Source organism: Aegilops tauschii, chromosome 5 (assembly GCF_002575655.3).
Source record: "Aegilops tauschii subsp. strangulata cultivar AL8/78 chromosome 5, Aet v6.0, whole genome shotgun sequence".
Classification (NCBI taxonomy): domain Eukaryota; kingdom Viridiplantae; phylum Streptophyta; class Magnoliopsida; order Poales; family Poaceae; genus Aegilops; species Aegilops tauschii.
Window position 1 is genome coordinate 461,638,897 of NC_053039.3, and position 15,782 is coordinate 461,654,678.

Consider the following 15,782-nt stretch of genomic DNA (forward strand, 5'->3'; position numbering starts at 1 on the left):
CCGTAAGCGGAAGCGTTTCACAACGCGGTTGATGTAGTTGAACTTTCTTCACGATCCAACTGATCGAGTGCCGAACGTATGGCACCTCCGCGTTCAGCACACGTTCAGCTCGGTGACGTCCTCCACCTGGCGCCCCCCTTTTCGTTTCTCCCATGAGAGGGAAAGACAGGAGGGGCTAGCCCTCCCCCTTTTCCTTCCCTAGGGTTGGCCAAACAAGGGAAGGGGCGCACCAGCCCCCTTTGTGGGCTGGTTTGTCCCCTCCTTTGGCCCATAAGGCCCATATCTTGTCGGGGGGGGGGGAGGGGTGCCTGGAACCCCTTCCAGTGACCCGATTCCTTCCCGGTACATCCCGAAACACTTTCGGTGTCCAAATATCATCGTCCTATATATCAATTTTTACCTCTTGACCATTTCAAGACTCCTCGTCATGTCCGTGATCTCATCCGGGACTCCGAACAACATTCGGTCACCAAAACATATAACTCATATAACACTATATCATCAACGAACGTTAGGCGTGCGGACCCTACGGGTTCGAGAACTATGTAGACATGAGTGAGACACCTCTCCGATCAATAAACAATAGCGGAACCTGGATGCCCATATTGGCTCCTACATATTTACGAAGATCTTTATCGATCGAACCGTTATGACAACATACGTAATTCCCTTTGTCCATCAGTATGTTACCCGAGATTCAATCGTCGGTATCTTCATACCTAGTTCCATCTCGTTACCGGCAAGTCTCTTTACTCGTTCCGTAATACATCACCTTGTGACTAACTCCTTAGTCATTTGCTTGCAAGCTTATGATGTGTATTACCGAGAGGGCCAGAGATACCTCTCCAATACTCTGAGTGACAAATCCTAATCTCGATCTATGCCAACTCAACAAACACCTTCGAAGATTCCTGTAGAGCATCTTTATGATCACACAGTTACGTTGTGACATTTGATAGCACACAAGGTATTCCTCCGGCATCCGGGAGTTGCATAATCTCATAGTCGAAGGAATATGTATTTGACATGAAGAAAGCAATAGCAATAAAACTGAACGATCATTATGCTAAGCTAACAGATGGGTCTTGATGTGATCCCGTAATCAAATGACAACTCATGTCCATGGTTAGGAAACCTTAACCATCAACGAGCTAGTCTAGTAGAGGCTTACTAGGGACACGGTATTTATTTATGTATTCACACATGTATTTAGGTTTTCGATCAATACAATTATAGCATGAATAATAAACCTTTATCACGAATAAGTGAATATAAAATAACAATTTTATTATTGCCTCTAGGGCATATTTCCTTCAGAGCGCTACAACACGATGCAGAGGACCAGCTGCTCATCGTTGTCTGCCTCCGCCTCCCGAACGAGGGCGTCCCAGTCGATGGGATCGTCCTCGCTGTCGGATCCCACGCCGACGCCACTGCCAAACATTGTGGGGAGAGGGAAGGGGAAGAGACAGAGAGTGGAGCGGAAGTGAGAGAGTGAAGCTAGGGTTTGATCTGGGTGTGGATATTTTTCTAAGAAATGGGTGTGGATATTTGTGGGATAGAATGGGGTTCGTGAGGGCTAGGGTGGGCCGAGCTGACATAATGGGTCCGTCTGGGCCTTGCATATCCACCCATATATGGGCAGGAGTGCCGATTAGTTCAGCGTATAGGGGCCTTTTGAGAAGACCAGTTAGGTCGAACAAACATGACCGATCACTGATCGGCCCGTCCTTGCGGTCAGTATAGGGAGTCTGAAGTAAATTATACTTGTATTTCATAATATCGCAACACACAGAAAAAAACCCAAAGGTACATGTGAAAGAAGCCGTGCGCCCTCGATGATTTGATGTATGGGGAGTAATGCTACATCTCTAAAAGGGTTACTTAAATTTTATTATAGGCGTAATAGAGGATGAAAGGGCCTACCTCTATTAAATTCAGCAGGAGAGAGTTTTTCTAGTACAATATAATTGAAGTTGTTTACATACAAGTGAGCATGCACTCATCCTATATATATAATCGCACGCATCCACCTTATGAGCATCTCCGAGAGACTGAAACACATAGCATGTTAAGATTGATGAAGTCATCATAGACGCCTCATAATCGATGGAACATCTCCTTCAACTGAACAAACATCATCGAAAAATCTGAAATAAATAAAAAATACGAGTATCAGTGTTAAATTTAGGACTTAACCCTGATGGCCTCGAGATATACTACTAGTTGAGGAGGGGTGGGTGTCCCTGCTCCGTCATCATTTGGCTGCGTGGCCAGGCCACCCGTCTTTGGCCCCAGAGTTATGACGAAATTACCCATGTTTGCCACTGTGAAAATCCTAATCGGTGCCCAGTCCGGCAGGCCCCGTCCCCGTCCAGCGTCCACGCAATAGTCAACGCAGACGCAGTCCCCATTTCTAGGGTTCTCGTCCGCCGTCCAGCGGCTGGCCACCGGCGCGCCCCCACGTCGCCGCCGGCGGGCCGCCGCAAGACCGCCGTCGGCCGCCTCCACCCCCTCATCCACCTCCATTCGCTCCGGCCTCCTCTCCTCCGCTCCGCGGCCACCCCCGTCCACCTCGACCACAGTGACCGGCCGCCGCAGGAGCTCGACCAAGACGACGGGCCGCCGCAGGAGCTCCACCCCCGCACCGCCTTCGCCGTCTCTCTTCTTTCGCTCGGCCTCCCTGTGCCGGCCGGCTCGACCACGACGGACGGCTCCGTAGCAGTTCGACTCTGAGGTAAAAAAAATCATTTCTTTTGTGTGCTGTACATGGCCTAGGTAGCCATTTGATGTCCCTGTGCACCCCTGGCTGTTCTCAGACTTGTGCTGTTGCCATGCAGTCTAGTTGCTGGTCATGTGCAATACGAGGTCCTGCAAAACATTTGGGTTTGTTGCTACAGAATTTTGTGCGAGTTTGTTTTCTGTTTCCATTTGTGTGCTCAACGTACTGATGCATTGATCCATGAGAATGCTCCTTTGATATGCCGAAATTCCATAATGATCAACATAGCCGCATAATTAGTCAATTATGTTTGTATTAGTGTTCTTATAGGAAAATTTTCATTCTCATTCATATGCAATGACTCGAAAATTCCATTGAATAATTAACTAGGTAATTTGTCGAATAGCTGTATTTATAAACTAAGTCAACCTCTAATATTGTTCTTCTCATTAAATAGTATGCAACCAATCTTTCAGCTTTTGCGGGTATTTCAGAAATTTACCCCACAGCCACATTTCAGACAGCTGGTTTGCCAAATGGTTTTACAGCTTTCTCACAGCACACAGCCTGCACAGCTTTTCCACAGCACATCTCCCGCAGCTGCTTTCAGAAAATCCACAGCCTAACCATACACGACCCAAGTCGCACTGCTTACGCATCGCAAAATTAAACAAATTCTCTGTTTGATACCGTGCTCCTTGACCAAATATCTGACCCCCCCCTCTGCTTCTGATTGCGTTATTCTAGGTGCCCTGCCTAGTGCGTTGATTCTGCGGAAGCGGATGGCCAATACCCGGTCAGGAGGGGCGAACAATGAGGGAGCAGGGGGCACCAGTGCAAGGAAAGGCAGCGCCGCCACCAATGCAAAAGACCCCATGTCTGCAACGACCTCCACCTCGTCTGCCAGTGGAAGGGAGTCTAGAAGCTTGTCCACACGTGAAACAAGCGATGAGCAGAAGCCAAACCTCAGGAGGTCGAAGCGAGAAACAAAAGGAAAGAATCCCATTTTGACCACCAGTTCTGCCTCTACACCTGTTTCGCAGAAATCTATTAGGGGCAGGAGCAACCCCAGCACACCTGGTACCCCGAAAACGTCAGCAAGGAAGCTAAAAGGGTCGACGAGGAAAGCTAGTACCCCAAGAACGTCCGACAGAGTAAAGAAAAGTACTGTTTCAGCTTCTACTGATTCAAATGATTCAAATGGAGTTTCTAGTCCAGTGGCTACTCCCGACAAAACCGTAAAAGGAGAAATTGATGAACATAACTCAACAAAGAATGATGCTTCCGAGAGTGGTACTATGCCATTGAAGAAGCAGAAAAGGCTAACCGCACAGAGCTATACAAATCCCTTCAAGACATCTTCTGAAGAATATGAAAAATCCCCTGGTACTTGATTTCCCTGTGACTTTGAGCTCATGTTTTGCTTTTCCAATTAACTGGGATGATAGTCACAGTTTAGTTTGCCTGTTTCATTATCACGATTGACCTGTTTGTTCTAAATAGCCATTTCCAAGACTTTGCTTTTTGCTGCATATGATGTAGGTTCATCTTAGATAGCTGAAGGCGTAAAGCTTAAAGTGTTCTTGTGACAGATTTGGTCAGGATGAAGTGTTACTAGCTTGCTGCATGCTCTAAAAACAATGCAAGACGTTCCATGCAAAGCACTTTTGTTGAAATAATTAACGTAACATTTTAATAGGCTTGTATAGCTTGTTATCAACAAAATTTTGGCATATCAATTCTTTTCATCCTAATGCCTTCGCCCCTTTTAATTTTCCTTTGGTGATGTATTCTCTGCTGCTACTTTCAAAGCCTATGAGGGAAATGCTTCCAAGGTGCACGCAGAAGACAATGGCTGTGTTTTGAGGTATGAAGAAAGTGGCGCACATGAAGAAGATAACCAGGCACATTTAAGTCAAGTCGCCAATAAATTTTTGGAAGGCTATACTTCTGGCCTGTGTGAAGTTCCCAAGGTGATATTGGAGACAGATGGGTTGAAATCTGATGTTGAAAAATCTGAAGAAGATAAGCAGGCATATTTAAGTCAACGCGTCGATAAATTTTGGGAAGGCTATACTTCTGGCCAGTGTGAAGCTCCCGAGGTGATATTGGAGACAGATGGGTTGAAAACTGATGTTGAAAAATCTGCTCCCATTTCAGAGGTTTGCTCAACTATCTTCTATTCTTTTGAGTTGTCAGTTTTTTTGATTCTACTCTTTATGAAATCAAGGCCTTGCTGTAAGTACCAGTCCTCTCTGCCTTCATCCTTTGTAGGTCTTAACCCTGGAGTAGCAAAATAGAATTAAGTAACATATTTTGGTAATAGATTAATAGTACGTTCTTTGATTGCTCCTAGATCATATATCACCTCTTGGGCTTAAATTATTACAACTCTTGACCTTAAATTATTACAAAGCATTACTGTAAGTATCATTGTTATTTTCCTTCATCCTTTATAGGTCGTAAGTCTCGAGTAGCAAAATAGAAGTAAATAACTGAACACATATTCAGTAATACATCAAAAAATTATTTATTTGCACCTGAATTATCTCATATAATGTCATGAGGTTCTTACTTAAGTACTCCCTCTGTAAAGAAATAAAAGAGCGTTTAGATCACTAAAGTAGTGATCTAAACGCTCTTATATTTGTTTACGGAGGGAGTACAACTTATGCAGGACTCAGCGTTCACCTGACGGGATACTTTGTATAGTTCCCTTTTAGCAACCTGAATTTCTATTAAGCATATGCTTGATTTTTTTTGTAACATCGTTGTTGCTTCAGTATGTTGGCTTGTTATTTGCAATGTAGCTTTTCTTTCTCTTATCATCCTACCATCTGTATCAAAGGACTTGGTTACATTATCAAGTCCTGTACAGGCACATATGACTGCTGATCTGTGCTCAAGCAATCCTGCAATGGATGCTACAGACCCAACTGATGACTGTTCAGAGCTAGCACTTAATGTTGCAATGGGCCAGAAAGCGGATTCATCAAAATTTGTGGAGTATTGGGTTCCTGCTCGCCTTTCACGAGTGCAACTAGAAGTCTACTGTTATACCTTACTTTCAAACTCACCAGCGCTTCGATCACATTCAAAAACTGACAGTGTTGGTGCTCTTCGCAACATTCTTGTATCCCTCCGGAAGGTTAGCTATTAAAATTTCTGAGCATGCATGACACCTTTTTTCATAGTAGGGAGTTAGATGGAATCTGCAATGGCCCTCATTGTGCATAGCTAACTGTCTTTAATGATCTTATCATGCAACAGTGCTGTGACCACCCTTATCTAGTAGATAAAACGTTGCATTTATTACTTACCAAGGGACACCCAGTAACTGATATCCTAGATATTGGAGTGAGTGCAAGTGGCAAGCTACTGCTTCTTGACAAAATGCTCCAAGAAATCTGGAAAAAAGGGCAGAGAGTTCTTATCCTTTCCCAGGTGAGCGTTTTGTGTTACCATTCCTCAGATAATCTCTTACTTCTATTATTTAATTTTGGCCCTATTTATGTAGTAATGCCTGTTATGTGTGATCCATTACTAGTACTTGTATCCAAAGAGTTGGCACGGATTAATATTTTTTATTTCCGGAAAGCACGCATTATTTTATTTTTGGCAACTGAAGCAGTGATGATTTCCTTTACTTATTTGTCAATGTTATGCACAAGTGTTATCAACTTGTCATACGACGAGAAGTTTCAAGCTGTCTTTGCTCTTTGGTACATTTTGTCAAATTGTTAGTAATAACATCTGGGTATCACTTTCCTCAGTCGCAAAATCAAGAGCTGCAGAAAGACTAGTGATGTTTCACTTTAGTACAGTTATGCACATAAGAATTCCGCAGCATGGAGTATTGACACCAAAGAAATTATAGCACGGCGGCACTTCACTGTCTCCAGTGATAACTCTTGTGTACTTTGCAGCAACGAACAGTAGAAAAGCAGCATCCATCTGTCCTTCAGATGCCTGTTTGATGTCAGCTGTTGGAACAAGCTTAGCATTCAGTACGGCGGACCAGCAGAGAAACGGTATCGAAGACATGCTGCACTATCGTACTGCTGGTTTTTTGAAATAGATTTTTGGGCATCTTTGTCATGGCCTGCTGGCTTATATCTGGAAACAAAGAAGTACATGTTCAATCCTTTACATTTAAGGAGGCATTCTCCGGCCCTTCTCAGGGTCTGGGCTGACTCTCTTGCTCCCTTGTAGCCAGCGTCTTTCTCAGTCTTGTGTTCTTACTTGAGCCCCCCCCCCCCCCCCCCCCCCCCCAATGTTGTCTACATGAATGACATGCATCTGATTCTATTTAATCTTTTTTTAGTTTTTCCTTACCACACGGATCCACTAGGATGGTTTTTTTTTATACCTAAAAATGCACCTGTGAAAATGCTGATATCTCGAATCCCTATCTTATTAAAATGGGAGGTCAGTGCAGGTATAAGAAAGGCTGAGAGACGAGAAAACGGCTGTCCCGTGGCTATCGAATTAAGAACGATAACAGGACTCGTTAATTCTCTTTCTCGATGGGACGGGGAAGGGATATAACTCAGCGCGAAAGCCGTTGCGCGTTAGCGCATCCGTTTTCTTGCTCTTTCTCCGGGCTGTACAATGAACATATGGTTCACTTTAGAAACAACATTTTGCAAGCACATGTGCTAGCATCGTGTGGCGTCTGTTAAAAAAAGATGTTGCCACATTTTTCCAAAATGCACAATGTTACTTTTTAAGTACCTTCTGCACTTTTTAATTCCTGAAGGGTATATGATATATCCCTTATTAAGCTCATTGTTTGGGTAGTTTCTGATTCATCATTGTTAGAATCAAATATCATGATATTTTTTAAAGGTTTCCCAAGCTTAACAGTGCAATATAATGTTACTTTCTTCTATGTGCAGTCTTGTGGTGAGGCTGGCAATCCAATGGGTGACATTTTAGATGACTTTGTCCATCAAAGATTCGGGTTTGAGTCATATGAACGCGTGGAGCGTGATCTCAATGTACGAAAGAAACAGGGTGCAATGAGTATGTTCAATGACACGACTAAGGGCCGGTTTATTTTCTTGATTGATAGTGCGTGTGTCCCAAGCATTAAACTATTATCAGTTGATGTCATCATCATATATTGTAGTGATTGGAATCCCACAAATGACTTGAGAGTCCTCCAGAAGATCAGCATAGAGTCACAATCCGAGTGTGTGCCCATTTTTCGTTTGTATTCGTCTTGTACAGTGGAGGAAAAGGCTCTTATACTTGCAAAGCATGATCATATTCTTGACAGCACTGTCCAGAATATAAGGCCTATCCTGAGCCATTCTCTGCTTAGCTGGGGTGCATCATTTCTCTTCAGTAGACTCGAAGGGCTAAAAAATTATGCATGTTTACACAAGGATTCTGATGCTGAGAAACTGTTCATGGATAAAGTACTTTTGGACTTAAAGAAGTTATCCACTAAAGATGATCCCAGCACTAAGATGAGCAATGCTGCCATATCACAAGCTCATCTGAGTGGACCTTTTTATTCTAGAGATAGTCTTGTAGTAGGTGAGAGGGAGGGGATCTCTGCACCTGATAGTGATCTGCCAAAGTTCTGGGTAGATTTGCTAGATCAGAAGTCTCCTCGTTGGCAGTATATAACTGAGCAGGCACAAAGAAGCCGTAGAAAGATACAAAACATGGAAGATGGGAAAATTCCTGCCGATGAGGCTGATGAAGCCAGTACCAAACGTAGAAAAATTGCTGGAATCTTGGATTCATCTGCAAATGTTTTAGCTGGTGAAGACAAGGACTCAATATTGCGTGAAACTAATACGACATCTAGTTCTCACCGAAAATTGCTGGAATCTTGGATTCATCTGCAAATGTTTTAGCTGGCGAAGACAAGGACTCAATATTGCCTGGAACTAATACAGCATCTAGTTCTCATCAAACATCAGTTGACGACACATGGCAGGAACAAGGTATACTACTGTAATACCGGCTCTGTTTTTGGCGCGAATAATGCACTGTTCTAACAGAGTCCATTTTGTAGGGGTGGAAAATCTTCAGGACACACAAAAAAGTCTTCACATCCAATTGAAGCCAGAGCTCTCAAAGTTATATGAATTATTTGAACTACCGGTATGCTGAATGTAACGACTTCATTGTTCCCTTGATGTTTGTGTTGAAATATATTGCCCGCCCTTCTCCACCAGTTCAGACTTTTGGGGAATGGTCCCAGATGGCGCGCTCCTTCTCAGTGTCCATCTCCTGTGCTGCTGCCCACGCCACCTTGAAGTTGGCCCAGAAGGCGTGCTCCCTCTCTGCCGCGGCCCGCCTATGCCGGAGGCGGCAGCCTGGTGGGCATCCCAAGCCGCCCTAACAGTGAGGGACCGGCGGGAAACCGGCCGTGGGAGCTCTTCCCGGCGATCCCACTCCTCTGCAATGAGGGCAGCCTCCTCCTGCGCGTCCTCCTCGTCCAGCTGCCGTGCCTCCTCCGTGAGTGGCAGCCAGTCTGGCCTTGGGCGAAGCGGTTTGGTGAGGACGAGGAGGGAAGTGGAGCTGTGGGCGGCAGGGAGATGAGCTGGGATGGGGAGGCGCCGGCCTTTCTATAGCAGCGAGTGGTGGGAAATGTGGCTGGCGGGCGGCAGGAAACGGGCACAGGCTGTTGGACATGCGACGGCGGCCATTAATTGGCTCATTTCCTGGTGAGATAAGCGGCTGCGGGACTGTTACTGGGATCTGACACGTGCCATTGACTTGGGGGGGGGGGGGGGGGGGGGGGGGGGGGGGGGGGGGGGGGGAGGCCACGCAGGAGGACGAGGAGAGAGGTGAAACTTCCCTCCCATGCAGGCGGTTGGATATAGAGCGTGCTCCAAAGCAGCCCCGTGCAGCCTCCAAATATGGAGGCTACGCCCTACTATTTGGAGCACGCTCCGAAAACCATGGAGGCCGAGGGCGATATGGCGACTCTTTTAGACCCCTTTTTTTGGCCCCGAACACCATAGGTGGTTATTATGGCGATCGGGCCGTTTTGCTGATTCTGCCAGAGTTGCTAGTGTTTTAATATATTCTTTTGGTCAGAAGTAGTAACCTAATTGGTAGTATTGAAAGTTCTGTAAGAACGATACTAAGAACCAAATACATCCCGAAGACAAGTATAATGTTAGGTTGTTTGTAATTGATCAACAATCATAAACTCTGCCTAAACTGAAGAGTGCAGCATTCTGAACAGCAATACATTATGTGTAGCAAATAAATACACAGACAAGTTATCAAAAAGTGATTCACCCTACCATTTCAGTGAGGTTAAAATTCCTGAAGACGCATTATTTAATATAGTCATCATTTTGCTATTTTAGATGATTGGATTCTTTGATGGAACTGTAGCATGTTGTGCAGGGGAGTGTTAAATGTTTATGTGAGGAACTTCTTGAGTATACTTTGAAGAATCACCAAGTCAGTCAGGTGCCGAAGGACATACTGCATGCATTCAACATTGCACTGGTTAGAGAAAAGCCTTCTGTAATTTTGTACTACATGTTCAATGTTAAATGTTGCTGTTCTTCATGAATGTTTTCCTTCTTTACATGCTTTACTTCAGTGCTGGCGTGCTGCTTCTCTCTCAAGGCATAAGGTTGATCATAGAGAATCACTGGCCCTTGCTGTAGAACACTTGAAGTATGAGTGCAGTGAAACTCTTGCTGAGAAGGTTTATAAGAAGCTAAGGATCCTAAAGAAGGAGTTCTCACATAGAGTAGGCAGAATAAGCAAGAGTAATCAATCAATTTCAGTAAAGAACATATCACCATACCAGCAGGAGACCTCAACTAAATATGGAAGTGACAAATCAATCCCTAAGCAGGCAGCATCTGTTGGTGGGAACGAATCACATCAAGAGGATTCACATGACTTAGTGATTGAGCCTATCGTACCAGGAGAGAAGGAAGTGCTATATGTTCCAGAGATTCATGAAAAACAACATTTATCAAAGGATGCACTTCTTAATAGAATCACAGAGAAAAGAATTAAATTAGTTGACATGGTTTTCTCCTTGAGAGAAAAGAATATCCATGATAAACAAACAAATGAGGTCGCAATGTTTGACATGCACAGGCACAAGGGAGTGGACAAACTGAGAGAAGCATGCAGAATAGTTGTGGAACATCTTCGTAGGTCTCAAGCTGATCCAGAGGACAGAGGTGGTCAAACAAAGCTAATAGTTGAATGGTTCACTATGCTATTATATGCGTTTCTGAAGCACATGAGGTACCAGCGTGAGAAGCTTGACTTGCAGCAATCAATGGTGTGGACTAAGGAGTTACAGTTGAAGGAAAATTTCCTTCACGAAGCAAAATTTGGCCAATTAGATCTTACTTTTGATGAACATATTTATTTACCAGATTCAGGCTTTGCTATTGAGGAGTTCAGCCACTTTAGCTCCTGTGTTGATACAGCAACTTTGGCAAACTGTCAGCAGTCTTTGCATGAAACCTCAGCGATGGAAGTTACATTGGTTCGTAGTGTGATTCCATCTGATGTTATCAATGCAGAAGCAGCAAGAAATGGTTCTGCTGAAGTTCTTATCCACAATGAGGGAATGCCAGCATCAGACGGTATTGGTTTGACAGAGAACAGGACCAGCAATAGTTTTGATTGCATCGACTCGCAAGGAGGGGCATCTCTGTCTGTTCAACACCAAGTAAATTCTAGTCCTGCAATTGATAATTCTATTAATCAGGTAAGGTGGATTAATCAAGTAGACTTGCTAGTTCTTTGGAGTGATTTCATTCTGATTTTATAAGCTTATCCACATGTAGGAACTGTCAGCTTAATTTCTTTCAGTGAAAACTTCCAACATAATTAGCAGTCAATTTATGTAAGATTATACGACACATTGAAGCTTCGGTTCAAGTTTCATGTCATGTTTCATGGATTGTAGATTTTTCATATAAGTTCTCCTTTGTGATAGCGAAAAGGAAAGGAGTTGTTTAGTAGGCTCATCTAGGATTTAGTTTTTGCTCTTTCCACGTGGCAATGTGAACATAGTTACTTGCTCATCATGGGCTGTACAGTACACTAGGCATAGAAGGTGGAACTGTATGTAGTATGTTGCCTTTCATGCTATGTCATGTTTTACGGTTTGTAGATTACTCATTTAAGTTCTTTGTAATATATCGAAAGGACAAGAAATTTTAGTAGGCTCATCTGTGAGCGTCTGTGACTTTGTGTACCTATTTACTTGTACGTACTTCCAAATAGTGGACATCCCAGTTGATGCAGCACTTATCTTTCCATTAGAGTCAGTGTTGAACACATGGTCTTCATGTTTCAGTTCATGGTACTCCATTACATTATGGTTGCACTAGTATTCATGGAACTTCATTACATTATGGTTGCACTAGTATTCCTTTTGACCGTTTTTATTATTAGTGTCGATTATGGTACTATAATCCTATGTACCTGTGACATTTATCAGGAATCTTCAAGTGGTGACCGTAGAAGGACTCAACATGTTGAGCAACAGAGTGGTGTGGCTTCGCAACCATTACCCGGAGAGACTGACCAACATTTAGGAGATGCTGAAATGGAAGTTAACACCAGCAATGGGGACAATACTCAGGCAGATCCACCTTGCCTAGAACCAGAGACTCTGGCTCCTGTGCCCAGCCAGGCTTCCTTGCAAATGTCCAAGGAAGTTGAAGCTGAGGCCAATCTTGTACTGCAGTCAGCCCAACCAATTGCAGCTCCAGCACAACTTCTGCAAAGAGAGGCAGAACAAGTAGACCGTTCTGGTATGATACCAGCTCAGACTTTGCAACCTGAAATGGAACCATCAGCATCCAGGGAAGCTTATACGCAGGCAGATCTGATAATTCAGTCTGCACAACCAAGTATGGTGCCAACTGAGCTCTCACAGAGAAATGTAGAACAAGCAAGCCTTTATCATGTACCATCATCTCAGTGTTTGCCATCTGGAATGCACCCATGGGTTCCACTATCCAGTATTCTGCTTGAAAGAACACACTCTGATCAGTGTCAACCAAGTCATCAACCCGAGGCTGCACTTGGTTCTTCAGCAAAAATGGTGGCATCAATGGTGTTTAATCATCCACCTGTTGGTGATGAACCACTGAAAAATGAGTTGCACAGATTACGGTCATACATTGACTCGCTTAATAAAACCAACGAACTAAAGGTTTGCTATTTCTTCTAGCTCATGTATATCTATCTTGGTTGTGAGTTTCTTACACTAGTTCTTGGATTCATCTTGTTCTCATTTTTTCACTTATGGACAGAAATCACAACTTAGGACTGAGTGTAGCCAAGAAATAGACAAGGTCAAACAAAAGTATGATTTGTTACTTCAAGAACAGGATTCCACTCATCTTCAGCAAACAAAGACAATTGATAATTTATGTGAGAAAGTTCTCCTCAACCAGTCAATAGCTGACTATTTTCGGGCTAAATTCATATCTTCTTCTGGTGCACAAGGTATTTAGTATTGACTACAAGCAATCATATTTGATGTCCTGTAAATGATTATGCTGACATGATTTCCAAACATCCTCCCAAATATCTATCGCTAATGCTAATTACTTTGATTTGCAGCTAGAGCCCACAGCCCTCCAAATCACCAGACACCCCAGGCCTCTCAGCAAGTTTCCCCGTGGCCTTCAGCGGTGGCATCGACTGCATCACCAGCTGCGTCGTCGTCAGCTGGTCGACCACCAGTGTTGACACATCATATCCAACCATTACAGGTCGATCGACCATCACCATCATCACCAGCTGGTCCACTACCACATGTCCAACCATTAAAGGTCGATCGACCATCACCATCATCACCAGCTGGTCCACTACAACATGTCCAACCATTAAAGGTCGATCGACCATCACCAACATCATCGCCATCTTCGCAAGTTGTCAGACCTCGCCCCTCCATACTTAACAACATTGTTAGATCACCGTCAACTACTTTTAGTCTTGCGCCAGTTCTGCCACGGGGAAGCTTTGGAGTCCAGAGTGAACTAGCACGTGCACGTGCACCTGCTCCTCATCTTCGGCGCAGGTTGCCTCCACAGGTGCATTCGATGGCATCTGCAAATCAGCAGCAGCTTCCAACTAAGCTGGAGAGCATGTCTGCATGGACACGGGCTACCCCTGTGACTCCAGTAAATATAAGACAATCATGCCCACAGGCAGTTCCCCCAGGGAACCCATCACTGTCAAGTTTGCACCCAAGTTTATACCCCACTTTAGCCGCACTCTTGGGGCCATCAAGTTCACATCAAATTCAGCAGGTTCCACTACTGCCATCAAGTTCACAGCCAACACGCTTGTCGTCGCCAGTACCTTCAACTCCAAATCCAGTTCTGCCACTAACATCACCGCGAGGTTTGACTATGACATCTAGCGTTACCTCAGCTGCGTCGAATGTGTTGCCAAGTAGGGGTGTTGGGCCTTCCGCATCAGGCACGACGCAGTCAGATTCTGATTCAGCACGCTGGATGAATGGCTAACAAGAAGGCTTGGGCTGCACAGTGATCCCCATGGCGTGGCTGCTCCTGCAGATGTGGTATTGCCTATCTGATGATGAAGAGACCGGTACGTTCACATTTCCTTGACACCGAGTGGCGAGTGTAACTGGTTGCTTGAAAAATTGGAGGTCTCAAGGATAGCGCCATTACAAAGATAACAATGTAATTTGATATCATTATCTCAGGCGCAAATAACACGCGAATGAGTTCGTTGTCTCAAGTGCAGATTTACAGCAGAAAACTCACTGAAATACTATTTTAGAACTAGCAGTTCACAGTAACTAAGAGAAAAAAGAGAGAAGTGTTAAAGATTAGATTGTCAACTGGAGCTGACATGTACACAATGAGCCGATCCATTGTTCTTCCATGATATCTAGTAGGAAATTCAATAACAGATCTACAATGCGATAACCGATAGTTAGATATACATATGTTTTCAGTTGCTACTAAACTATAGATAACGATGAATATTAACTAGCAGGCACTTAGGATACACACACTTAGGTGTCCTGTGTATTCCTTTAAAGCTGCCATGTGCAAGCAAATACATCTGCACGTAAGGAACTAGCTAAACAAACTAGCTCATGAGTCTCAATTTAAGCGAACCAGCTCTGTAGCATAGTTTTATTCATAGTTTCTGTTACTTATTATTCTTTATAATTTACAATTTTCGTCTAGCAAACTGATGTGCCATAAATGATCATGTGATGCGACGGATGAAAAGTTCAATTTTTATGCACATGTTATGGATCTCTAACCAATACAATCATTTGCCCTATAGATGAACAAACCAAGCAAAAATGACGCTCATCGCTGAAGAGCTCTCCAACAGAAGGGCTGCTTGCAAACAAAATAAACTGATGTCCGTGTAGTGCGACTGTTTGTTTCTGCTAGAGTTGTATTATGTTCCATGTGTAGCATGTATATTCTCCCCGTTGTATGAGGGGTTTCCTGTGTATTTACCACCTATATATGTATATATGTACTGACCGTGAGGAAAGAGAAGTTGCATATTTTCTAACATGGTATTAGAGCCCAAAGATTTCAAGTTGCATGTTTGCTAACATGGTATTAGAGCCCAAAGGTTTTCTTTTTCACATGCACAACTTGTGCTTGATCGCATGATCATATAACCATATATATATAGTACATGTTCAGTGTCAACAAGCATGAATATTTTTTTTACAACTACTCCCTCCGTCCCATAATACGAAGATGTTATTACAACTGGTATGTCGGTATATCGGTTGTAATAATGTTTTATATTATGAAATGGAGGGGGTAACAACTAATATGTTTGGTGTAAGGGTTTAGAGAAGTTCATCAGTTGCATAATTATGCAATGTTCATCGTATTAACACATATAAGTCTGTAGTTTGCTATGCAGAAGATGAGTCAACCAGTTTTGGAGGGTAATTCTATTTTTCGGAGGTTCATGCATCAGTTAGTTTTGCTTGAAAACTACTGCGTACTCGTGATAGGAGACGAGTCAACCATTGGGCACAAATACTACTAAAGAATCGAAGTGCCAAGAACACCCC

At 43.6% G+C, this 15,782-nt stretch overlaps 1 protein-coding gene across 7 annotated transcripts; it reads left to right on the forward strand.

Annotated features, from left to right (window-relative positions):
• The first annotated feature begins 2,372 nt into the window (after window positions 1–2,372).
• On the forward strand, window positions 2,373–15,262 carry LOC109763111 (helicase protein MOM1). 7 transcript variants are annotated; one of them, XM_073498141.1, is made up of 14 exons: window positions 2,373–2,737; window positions 3,470–4,108; window positions 4,535–4,695; window positions 4,825–4,884; window positions 5,571–5,870; window positions 5,993–6,166; window positions 7,621–8,682; window positions 8,754–8,842; window positions 10,103–10,207; window positions 10,305–11,441; window positions 12,180–12,899; window positions 13,000–13,195; window positions 13,313–14,308; window positions 15,023–15,262. In XM_073498141.1, exons 2-7 carry the CDS (start codon window positions 3,505–3,507, stop codon window positions 8,590–8,592), a joined length of 2,271 nt encoding a protein of 756 aa, XP_073354242.1. In that variant the 5' UTR covers window positions 2,373–2,737; window positions 3,470–3,504; the 3' UTR covers window positions 8,593–8,682; window positions 8,754–8,842; window positions 10,103–10,207; window positions 10,305–11,441; window positions 12,180–12,899; window positions 13,000–13,195; window positions 13,313–14,308; window positions 15,023–15,262. The 7 variants fall into 7 exon arrangements, with proteins under 7 accessions (XP_073354242.1, XP_073354243.1, XP_045085087.2 ...); XM_073498142.1 differs by having other exon boundaries at window positions 5,601–5,870; XM_045229153.2 differs by adding an exon at window positions 2,841–2,886 and having other exon boundaries at window positions 2,615–2,737; window positions 4,535–4,884.
• The last annotated feature ends 520 nt before the right edge of the window (window positions 15,263–15,782 follow it).